The 12,106-nt window shown below is 47.1% G+C and overlaps 1 protein-coding gene across 10 annotated transcripts in view; it reads right to left on the minus strand.

Moving 5' to 3' along the window:
- The window catches only part of DCTN1 (dynactin subunit 1), a 144,032-nt gene that overhangs the window by 78,746 nt on the left and 53,180 nt on the right, over nt 1-12,106 (minus strand). For all 10 annotated transcript variants that reach the window (XM_084626590.1, XM_084626589.1, XM_084626588.1 and 7 more), the window contains exons 3-4: nt 4,665-4,743; nt 1,073-1,104 (exon numbers count right to left, since the gene is read on the minus strand). In XM_084626590.1, the coding sequence (XP_084482716.1) occupies nt 1,073-1,104; nt 4,665-4,743 (111 nt within the window). The remainder of the gene's footprint in view (nt 1-1,072; nt 1,105-4,664; nt 4,744-12,106) is intronic.

The raw sequence follows: 12,106 nt of genomic DNA on the forward strand, positions 1-12,106 counted from the left end.
GAGGACAGGACAAGAAGCAATGGGCTTAAATTGTAGCAACGAAGGTCTAGGTTAGACATTAAGAAAAACTTCCTAACTGTCAGGGTGGTGAAGCACTGGAATAAATTGCCCAGGGAGGTTGTGGAATCTCTATCACTGGACATTTTTAAGAGCAGGTTAGACAAACACCCATCAGGACTGGCCTAGAGAATTAGTCCTGCCATGAGTGCAGGGGACTGAACTAGGTGACCTCTCCAGGTCCCTCCCAGTCCTATGATTCTATGACTGGACACCCAGACACAGGAACAGGCACCCATGTAGGTCTTGTACGAGCCACCAGGACTCCCGGACAAAGATAATTAGGGCAGTATATATAAAGCTTAACTGTAAACTAGGCACATATCCAGGAAATCCTACAGGTTTTCAGCAGAAAAGGTGAATTTAAAATATGCTGTTAAAGAGTGAGTTACCTCCTTCTCTGAAACGTAAGGGCCATTTGGCGGGAAACAGCAATGGCACATTACTGGAAAGTATTCGGGGGCAGGATCTGCAACACTGAATCAAATAGAGAATGACCCCCCCTCGCCCCCCCCCAAAAAAAAAACGAAAACAGGCTGCAATGATCGATTGTTCACCTCCCTCCCGCCAGTGCGATCCCACTGAGAGAGGACTGTTTGTAACTAACTGAAAAGGTTTCTGGTCATTTGAAATAAAGCTATTTTTGATTTGCCTTGTTCTCTTGACTGACCCCAGGAGGAATCCCTTGCGTCCAGAACCAGCCCGGACTGAGCTATAACACCCAGATAACACAAAAGCTAGACTCTCCTCACTGGCCATTTTATTTGGGGTTTTCCTTTTTTGCCCCCTTTAATCTGAGATGTTCATTGGCTAAAATCCTGGCCCTGCTGTATGCATGTGTGCTAGTTCTGTGAGGCTGCAGACAGACCTTTGGTTACACTCTGGAAAGGCAGTAAGAGCTAATGAAGGGAATTCAGCAGATTAGCGTGCGCAAACCCTCCCAAAAGCCAACACACTGACGTAGTGGAATGCGTTTCTCCAAGCAGGCAGCAGGGTCTCAAGCTGAAGTACTCACCAATTTGCTGGCTTTGGTAGCTTCCAAAGATTCTGGAAATAAAGTAGAAAAACAAAGAACCATAAGAAGTTTGTCACATATACCACACAGGGCTCTTAGCACATGAGCAGCATGGCAGAGGGGAGTCCCAACTCATTCTCTGGAATCCTTTGCTTCACTTTTTAATGTTAAGCCAAAGTCTAGGTCTAGCTGAAGGATCACTAGAGGTGACTCTATGAGGAGGAATGAAAAGTCTGGGGAGAAGCAAGGTCAAAACAAGCAGGCATGCTGAATTAGGTGGCCTTTTCTAGGGCGGCAAGTGCACTGTGTTCTTAAGGATAACTCAAGTTGGTTATCCTTGGTGTTGGTCCTGCTTTGAGGAGGGGGTTGGACTAGATGACCTCCTGAGGTCCTCTTCCAACCCTAATCTTCTATGATTCAAGGAATATCAACTATTTCAAAACATAACAGCAAGCCCATGACATCTATCCTCGCCTCTAGTTAGACAACTGCAAGATTTCAGAGAGCTTTGGATCATCTCAAGCCTAAAAAGCCCCTTTTTCAGGACCACAGAAGGACACTTGACCCTGTCTCCACCAATTCGATTCCATCTGCTAATTATATCTCCATAAAATAGGACCAGCTAAAGGCTTCTCAGGCCTGTAACATTGCTTGGTAAACTAAAATATGTTTCTATAGTTAGCCATGTGAAATTCTCCACATGGCTAATTTATGAGCACAAGTCAGGCATCTCACTGAGCACAAGGAAATTTAGGCATTTAACCAGCTACATGTGCGCAAATAAAATGAAGTGCATAGAGAAGACCAGCAGTATGAGGCAATTTCTTGCTTTCTGAGCGCCTCTCAAAAGGTACCTCCCAACTTTGAGTAAGTTTCTCCTCCACCTTTGTTAAATGGCCATCTCTGTTCAGCAACCAATGCTTGTTGACCCCTCAAGAGAGGTTGCACTACACTTGATTTGCACACGCATGTAAGTTGCACACTCAAACGTATCTGTGCAGTTGCCTAAGTTTAACCTTGAAGATCTAGATTACAATGTAATGTGTGGAGAGAGTTTAATGCTTCTGGAGCTGTGATCCTGTCAGGGCTCCAACTAATCAGAGTCAGGCTCTCTCACTATTAGAATGGGAGAATCCCCGCCCGGGAGAATCCAATACACTGCAGCATATGCTGACTATTCTGTAGCTGGCATTCTTCCTTGAATTATTACACTAAAGCCCCATAAGTTGTTATGAGGGATTGTGTCTGTCGTAGTTGGTCAGGTGCTCTATTTGCGGTTTCCTCTATAAAACAGCAAATGGAGCTCCTGACCAACACTGACAATCAAGGGTGTCCTAGCATTTAAATGAACAGGTGCAAACGCTGGAGTCTGGGCTAAAATCCAATTCTACATAAAGGGCCCTGGCATTTTCACCTGGATTCGGGATTTTTTTCACCTCCTGTCCTGTACTGTTTGTATCTTTGATGTACCCTGTTAAACAGCTGCTGCATTCCACCCCAGAGACAGCTACAGTTTAGTGGTGAGCAAAGCGATTCCCATGTACAGGTATGTGTAGGCATGATCAAAATATACCATTTTAGCATACAACCTTGATTTAAGTGCAGAAGTTGTGTGTACTAAGCACAGGAGGAGGATTTGTTTGGGTAAATTTCATCCTTTGTTTTGTTCCTGGATATTTGATAGGTCTGATATTGTGGCTTGCAGCCCTGGTAGCTGTTTATATGTCATTCATTGTGGGTAGCACTCTGATTGCATGAGCTGCCCAGACAACAGACACTATAGAAGCAGCTCATAAATCAAAGACCCCAACCATCTCCACTGTGCTTCTCACACCTTTATTCCTTTTAGCAGGGAAGGTGCTAGATTTATGGGAATTGAAATCTCTGCATCGTACACTGCAGAGGCAGAGACTGCAGCAGGCGCTGGTGTTTCTATGGAAACTCCCTGGCATGGAGCCACGCTTCATGTCTCTATATTTTGCTTCTCCAAAGAACACTGCAACCAGTGCTGACCCTGTGTGCTCTGACCCCTTCCACCTTCCTCTTGGTCTCCCACCATCACCTCCACCAGCCAGCTCCACAGCTCACACCTTTGAGCTACTCATTTCAAACACCCCTGTCTTATCCCTCTGATCCAGCAGTGACTGCTCCTCACCGTTCAATTCACCCTCTCTGAACTAGTATCTGCAGTGAGAGAGAGAGAGAGAGAGAGTGTGTGTGTCCGTGTCCCCCTCCCTCATTTTCTGAGGCAATCCCCCAGATCCCTCTGTCAATATCCACCACTCTAGCCTCTCTGGCTCTTCATTAGCTCTTCTCCCCCAACCTCTTACTTCTTCAGACAGCACCCACTGGGATGCCTTCAGGTACAGGAGTCCAGCTACCAGCGCTGGAGAAAGCAGGGCAAACTGGAGCTCCCTCTCCACCAGGAGGTGGGCAAAGTCCAACTGACAATCTAAAAGCCTTTCTCCAGAATTTCTCTCAAACGCGGAGCTTCAGAAGGATCTATCAACGCTAAACAACTGGGCAGCACAATGGCAGATGAAATTCTGTGCAAGGTAATGCACACAGGCAGGTACTAACTGAACTACCCAGGCACTTTGCTTACACTTAATTGAAAACCCAGCACTTAGGAAAGAGACCTGGAGATAATTGTAAGCCACTCCTCAGTGTGAAGTAGCAATCAGAAAAGCAAACAAAACATTAGGAATAGGAGGAGCAAATAGTGACGCTATTCTAATACTATTGGCTAACTCCGTGGGATGCTCTCTCCTGGATACTATGTTCAGTTCTAGCCACTGCCTATCAAAAAGAATGCAGCAGAAATAGGCCCCCCTGGGGCGGCGGGGGAGGAGGACAGCAAAAGGCAATGGGGATTAATAGAGTCCTAGAAAGACTTCCATGGGAGGAGAGACTGAACATTAGGGGCTATTTAGAGAGGAGACAGAAATGGGATGACTGGCTCATCATACAGGGACAAACAGAGGCCTAATGAAATTAAAAGGCAGCAATATTAAAAAAAAAACCCAGCTGCCACCCACTGCCCAGCCCCCTTACCACTGGAGGCTCGTTCTGGACTGTTTCACTTAGACTGCCTTTCTCCAGCTGGTTGTGGACATACTTCTTGCCTCATTTACCATCCCCACCAGCATTCTACTTGAGCTTAAGCCAGCGTGGATTTCAATACCACTGAACACTCGAGGACTTGAGGAAGAAAACCAGTGATGTTCTCGCCACTCTGGACTTGAATCCTAACCTTACCTGCATGACGGCAAACTTGACAGCAGGCTCAGAGGGCTCTGGATCCAGCCCTTAGCGGGGATCCGGGATGGCCTTTATAGCCTTTCCCTGGATGCTTGTTAAGATGCACTTGGGAAGCTAAACTAAAGGAGCAGTGCACCACTAAGTGCTGCGCTTGTATCTCCATGTGCCCCAGCGGAGGCTCCCCTCTGGCAGAAGAAAGGGTAGAAGGGATGGGTGAAGATTTCCTCAAGAGGTCCAATTCTAGGCAATGCTGGATGTCTGACATATGGATCCCTCTTGGGCTGGAACGAAGGGGAGACGAGGACTCGTAAGGAAGACGAGCGGACCATACCTCTTTTGGGGACCTTTGAAGCAGAAGATTCTGGGGTTTCTGGAGATGTTGTATCTGCTCCATCTTCAAAAACCTGGATCTGAATAAACAGAACAAACTCAATGTTACCAGCGAGGAGTGGCATGAAAATACAGCAGCCCCATTCTGGAGTTGGGGCTTTAATATAACAGACTTCACTTTGTGCTGATTTTTAGCTCATTTCTTGGTGTTCCCCCCTCCCCATCTTCCTGAAAACTTATATTTAAAATGGACTAGAAATCCATTGTGGATTGGAGGACCCAGTTGCCCAAGCAATCTAAAGCAGTTTACAGGTCGCTATCTACTTCAACCCAAGCCAAGCTAATGACTTTCGGTCTGTGGATCAGTTTACGGTTCTGACAGATAAGGAGAAGCTAGGATTTTTTTTTAAAGTATATTTTATCTGATCTGAACAAAATTGTAAAGACTCCCACATTCCTCAGTAAGAAAAGCTGCTTTTCTCCAAGATGTAGCAACCTTTGAGGGCTCAGAATGGCAATACAATCAACACAGAGGTCCTAGTGAAAGCTGCAATGCTCTCAGGGAGATTCCAGTGCCTGAAACCAGAGACGGTCTCAGATTTGGGGCACTGCGATGAAATCTAAAGCACTGGGGTCCTAGGGGTCTTTTTAAACAATCTTTTTTGGCCAGGCTCTTGACTGACAAATAACGGAGGACAGGAGGGTTGTTAACAAGCAGGCAACTCTGCTGTAGCCTGCCAGTCTGTAATTGGTTCCTATTTAGATAAGGTGCCCAGGTCACCAGATACACACTTCTTAAAAAAGCAAAGGAAAAGGCATTTTAATGAGACACTATGCCAGCGGCTCTCAACCTTTCCAGGCAGACTACTGTACCCCTTGCAGGAGTCTGATTTGTCTTGTGTACTCTAAGTTTCACCTCACTTAAAAACTACTTGCTTACAGAAGCAGACATAAAAATACAAAAGTGTCACAGCCCACTAGTACTGAAAAATTGCTGACTCTCTCATTTTTACCATATAATTATAATTATAATATCAATATTGTACTTATATCTCAGTGTAGAGTATATAGAGCAATACAAACAAGTCATTGTCTGTATGAAATTTTAGTTTGCACTGACTTCGCTAGTGCTTTTTATGTAGTCTGTTGTAAAACTAGATGAGTTGATGTACCCCCTAGAAGACCCCTGCGTACCCCTGGCTGAGAACCACTGCTCTATGCTATAGAAATAATGACAACGCCAATGAAGGCAGCAAAAATACCCAAAGCAGTGTTTAAAAGATGGTGGAAAGGGAGAGGCATCCTTTGATCCTGCTGACAGGGCACCCCTCAAGTAAAACCACATGCTGCTGACCTCTTTGGATGAGTTCTGTAAAAGGGAGGGTTTTGAGCCATCTCAGCAGTGCACAAGGGAAAACTTTTCACTTGCCCTTACAGGAATCCATCCTAGGAGGAGATTATATAGTCTTGATAATGGGGCCTCCCACTCCCTCATACAGACTAGAACGGTGGCTGCATTTCCACCCCAGAGGTGGGTGAAGCAACCCCAACAGTACATGGTCTGTAAAGCACTTTGGGATCCACCGACTGTCAGTAAGCGACATGACGCGGAAAGTGAGGAATTAGAGCCACAGCGGGGGCAGGGGGGGGAGGGAGGGAGGGAGGGTATTTTTTAGTTTAGAAAAGTACAGTAATGTACAGGACATGGTGCTGAGACATAGCTAGGATTGCTCTGCCTACAGCCATCAGACCTCTCCGTGGCATGGGAATCACCACTACTGTACCCTGTACCTGGGGACAAACTCTAAGGTCTCCGCCTGTTATAGGAGGACTCTAATGCTTGAAATCCCTGACCCAGTGAACGGAAATCCCAAGTATTTTACAGCTGTCAAAACATGCACAGGAAACACATCAGTGTAAACAACTCTCAGTGTTGACACAGTTGCTCACAGTGCTGTTCCAGGCCTTTGGTGAGAAGTACAGGAACACGGATGGGAAAGCCACGCTCAGAAACAAAGAGCAGGGAAAGGACAATGGCTCTCCCAACACCATTTCCATGCTTGGGTCCGGTACCTACAGTCTCCTGAGGCAGCTTGCCAGGATGCTAAATCTAACCCCCGCAATGTGCATCTACAAAACACAAGTCAGCCTCTCCTCCTCCTGCCATTTCAAACTCAAATTCCCTCCATTAACTTCCATTTAGTACTGGCTAGGAGGCACACGGTTCCAATCCAGCCCAGCTGCTCATCGAACTGCCTGGAAATTCTCCAACAGAACAGTTCTGCATCAGGGATGACAGATTCTCCTAAACAGAAACATTGCAAAGACAGTAAGATTTTGACAAAGCTCCGACAGAATCCAGAGAGGTATCCAGACCAGCTGAGTCTCCTGCCAGCTCACCCACTTAGCTCCTCAGCAGTCCACCCGCGATACTGTCAGGCACCCTGTACGTCCAGCCTCCTGCCTGGGGAGCTAATGGGGACCCAAGACCCTGGGAGTTTGGACACTGGGGCTTCCAGCTCCTCTTCAGCCCACCAGCAGAATTGTTTGAAAGTAAGATTGCTAGGAAGGATTGCTAGGAAGAGATGGAATCCACTTAAAGAGCAGGAAGAGTATCTTCACAGGCAGGCTTGCTAACTTAGTGAGGAGGGCTTTAAACTAGGTTCACGAGGGGATGGTGACCTAAGCCCAGAGGTAAGCGGGGAAGTGGGATACCGGGAGGAACAACAGGGGAGGCCTCCTGATTCATACTGAGAAAGTAGGGCAATCGGCTAGTTATCTTACATGCCTGTACACGAACGCAAGAAGCCTGGGAAACAAGCAGAAAGAATTGAAGTCCTGGCACAGTCAAGGAACTATGATGTGATTGGAATAACAGAGACTTGGCGGGGTAACTCACATGACTGGAGCACTGTCATGAATGGGTATAAACTGTTCAGGAAGGACAGGCAGGGGAGGAAAGGTGGAGGAGTTGCATTGTATGTAAGGGAGCAGTATGACTGCTCAGAGCTCCAGTATGAAACTGGAGAAAAGCCTGTTGAGAGTCTTAGGGTTAAGTTTAAAGGCGAGAGCAACAAGGGTGATGTCGTGGTGGGCGTGGGCTACAGACCACCAGACCAGGAGGAGGAGGTAGAGGAGGTTTTCTTAGGACAACTAACAGAAGTTTCCAGATCACAGGCCCTGGTTCTCGTGAGGGACTTCGATCTCCCTGGCGTCTGCTGGGAGAGGAATACAGCGGTGCACACGCAATCCAGGAAGTTTTTGGAGAGTGTTGGGGACAACTTCCTGCTACAAGTGCTGGAGGAACCGACTAGGGGCCGTGCTCCTCTTGACCTGCTGCTCACAAACAGGGGAGAATTGGTAGGGGAAGTAGAAGTGGATGGCAACCTGCGCAGCAGTGACCACGAGATGGTTGAGTTCAGGATCCTGAAAAGTCAATAGTTGCTTGCTGTAATTATTAACACAGCAGTCAATTGGTGTCATAGGGGTATGTGGCACCTCAAGTGACTAATAAACCAAGACCCTTACATCATTCATGCAAGTGTCATCAGTACCGAATGAGGGAAGAGAAAAAATAAAATTAAACCTCGGAAAAACAGACACTAAATAAAAGGGTTTCACAGTTTATGAGGTACCAGATCTGCCTTTATTTTTTTAAATTGGTTCACACAGCAAAGTTTCATTGTGAACCTAGTCAGAAAGTGCCTTCTAATTGCCTTCTATGACGAGATAACTGGCTCTGTGGATGAGGGGAAAGCAGTGGACGTGTTATTCCTTGACTTTAGCAACGCTTTTGACACTGTCTCCCACAGTATTCTTGCCAGCAAGTTAAAGTAGTATGGGCTGGATGAATGGACAATAAGGTGGATAGAAAGCTGGCTAGATCGTCGGGCTCAACGGGTAGTGATCAATGGCTCCATGTCTAGTTGGCAGCTGGTATCAAGTGGAGTGCCCCAAGGGTCAGTCCTGGGGCCGGTCTTGTTCAATATCTTCATTAATGATCTGGAGGATGGTGTGGATTGCACCCTCAGCAAGTCTGCAGATGACACTAGACTGGGAGGAGTGGTAGATACACTGGAGGATAGGGATAGGATACAGAAAGACCTAAACAAATTAGAGGATTTGGCCAAAAGAAATCTGAGGAGGTTCAACAAGGACAAGTGCAGAGTCCTGCACTTAGGACGGAAGAATCCCATGCACCGCTACAGACTAGGGACCGAATGGCTCGGCAGCAGTTCTGCAGAAAAGGACCTAGGGGTTACAGTGGACGAGAAGCTGGATATGAGTCAACAGTGTGCCCTTGTTGCCAAGAAGGCTAACGGCATTTTGGGCTGTATAAGTAGGAGCATTACCAGCAGATCAAGGGACATGATCATCCCCCTCTATTCGGCATTGGTAAGGCCTCATCTGGAGTACTGTGTCCAGTTTTGGGCCCCACACTACAAGGAGGATGTGGAAAAATTGGAAAGAGTCCAGCGAAGGGCAACAAAAATGATTAGGGGGCTGGAGCACATGACTTATATGAAGAGGCTGAGGGAACAGGGATTATTTAGTCTGCAGAAGAGAAGAATGAGGGGGGATTTGATAGCTGCTTTCAACTCCCTGAAAGGGAGTTCCAAAGAGGATGGATCTAGACTGTTCTCAGTGGTAGCAGATGACAGAACAAGGAGTAATGGTCTCAAGTTGCAGGGTGTGGGGGGAGGGAAGGGAGAGGGTTAGGTTGGATATTCAAAAACACTATTTCACTAAGAGGGTGGTGAAGCACTGGAATGGGTTACCTAGGGAAGTGGTGGAATCTCCTTCCTTTAGGTTTTTAAGGTCAGGCTTGACAAAGCCCTGGCTGGGATGATTTAGTTGGGGATTGGTCCTGCTTTGAGCAGGCGGTTGGACTAGATGACTTCTTGAGGTCCCTTCCAAACCTAATATTCTATGAAAAGGAAGAAAGGAGAGCAGCAGAGTATGGACCCTGGACTTCAGAAAAGCAGACAGACTCCCTTAGGGAACTGATGAGCAGGATCCCCTGGGACGCAAATATGAGGGGGCAAGGAGTCCAGGAGAGCTGGCTGCATTTTAAAGAAGTCTTATTGATGGCACAGGAACAGACCATCCAGATGTGCAGAAAGAATAGCAAATATGACAGGCGACCAGCTTGGCTTAACAGAGAAATCTTCAGTGAGCTTAAACAAAGAAAGGAAGTTTACAAGAAGTGGAAACTTGGGACAGATGACTAGGGAGGAGTATAAAAATATTGCTCAAGCATGCAGGGGTGTAAGGCCAAAGCACAACTGGAGTTGCACCTAGCAAGGTATGTGAAGGGTAACAAGAAGGGTTTCTACAGGTATGTTGGCAACAAGAAGGAGGACACAGAAAGTGTAGGACCCTTACTGAATGGGGGAGGCAACCTAGTGACAGAGGATGTGGAAAAAGCTGAAGCACTCAATGCTTTTTTTTGTCTCAGTCTGCACAGACAAGGTCAGCTCCCAGACTGCTGCAGTGGGCAGCACAGTATGGGGAGGAGGCGAGCAGCCCTCAGTGGTGAAAGAACAGGTTAAAGACTATTTAGAAAAGCTGGACATGCACAAGTCCATGGGGCCGGATCTAATACATCCGAGGGTGCTGAGGGAGTTGGCTGATGTGATTACAGAGCCATTGGCCACCTTTAAAAAAGGGAAGAAGTTGAATCTGGGAAACTACAGATCAGTCAGTCTCACCTCAGTCCCTGGAAAAATCATGGAGCAGGTCCTCAAGGAATCCATATTGAAGCATTTGGAGGAGAAGGTGGTGATCAGGAACAGTAACATGGATTCATCAAAGGCAAATAATGCCTGACCAACCTGATTGCCTTCTATGATGAGATAACTGGCTCTGTGGATATGGGGAAAGTGGTGGACACGATATACCTTGACTTTAACAAAGCTTTTGATACGGTCTCCCATAGTATTCTTGCCAGCAAGTTAAAAAAGCATGGATGGGATGAATGGACTATAAGGTGGATAGAAAGCTGGCTAGATCGTCGGGCTCAACAGGTAGTGATCAATGGCTCCATGTCTAGCTGGCAAGCGGAGTGCCCCAAGAGTCAGTCCTGGGGCCGGTTTTGTTCAACATCTTCATTAATGATCTGGATGATGGGATCAGTTCCACACTCACCAAGTTCACGGATGACACTACGCTGTGGGGAGAGGTAGATATGCTGGAGGGTAGGGATAGGGTCCAGAGAGACCTAGACAAATTGGAGGATTGGGCCAAAAGAATTCTGATGAGGTTCAAGAAGGACAAGTGCAGAGTCCTGCACTTAGGACGGAGGAATCCCATGCACCGCTACAGGCTGGGGACCAAATGGCTAGGCAGCAGTTCTGCAGAAAAGGACCTAGGGGTTACAGTGAACGAGAAGCTGGATATGAGTCAACAGTGTGCCCTTGTTGCCAAGAGGGCTAATGGCATATTGGGCTGCATTAGTAGGAGCATTGCCAGCAGATCGAGGGAAGAGATTATTCCCATCTATTCGGCACTGGTGAGGCCACATCTGAAGTATTGTGTCCAGTTTTGGGCCCCCCAATACAAAAGGGATGTGGACAAATTGGAGAGAGTCCAGTAGAGGGCAACGAAAATTATTAGGGGGCTGGGGCACACGACTTATGAGGAGAGGCTGAGGGAATTGGGTTTATTTAGTCTGCAGAAAAGAAGAGGGAAGGGATAACTCAGTGGTTTGAGCATTGGCCTGCTAAACCCAGGGTTGTGAGTTCAATCCTTGAGGGGGCCATTTGGGACAAAAATTGGGGTTGGTCCTCCTTTGAGCAGGGGGTTGGACTAGATGACCTCCTGAGGTCCCTTCCAACCCTGATATTCTAGGATTCTAAGAGTGAGGGGGGATTTGATAGCAGCCTTCAACTACCTCAAGTTTGGGGTTCCAAAGAGGATGGAGCTCGGCTGTTCTCAATGGTGGCAGATGACAGAACAAGGAGCAATGGTCTCAAGTAGCAGTGGGGGAGGTCTAGGTTGGATATTAGGAAACACTAATTCACTAGGAGGGTGAAGAAGCACTGGAATGGGTTCCCTTAGGAGGTGGTGGAATCTCTATCCTTAGAGGTTTTTAAGGCCCAGCTTGACAAAGCCCTGGTTGGGATGATTTAATGGGTGTTGGTCCTGCCATGAGCAGGGGGTTGGACTAGATGCCCTCCTGAGGTCTCTTCCAACCCTCATCTTCTGTGATTCTATAAACAAGTTCTTCTGGATTCTGCTCCACAGAGAATTTCAAGATTTGGGGGTTTTGTTCCAAATCTCACAAAAAACAAATGTTGAAATTCCCAAATCCTTCAGGAAACAGAATTCCCATTCTTCTCTGCACAGTTCTACTGCTCGCCAGGCCCAGGAGTTCCTGGTCACCGCATTCGTGCGGCGACCACCCCCTACCATCCAGGTGGAAGCTGCAGCATGCTGCGTTAT

The sequence above is a fragment of the Lepidochelys olivacea genome (assembly GCF_965140295.1).
Source record: "Lepidochelys olivacea isolate rLepOli2 genome assembly, chromosome: 4".
Lineage (NCBI taxonomy): Eukaryota > Metazoa > Chordata > Testudines > Cheloniidae > Lepidochelys > Lepidochelys olivacea.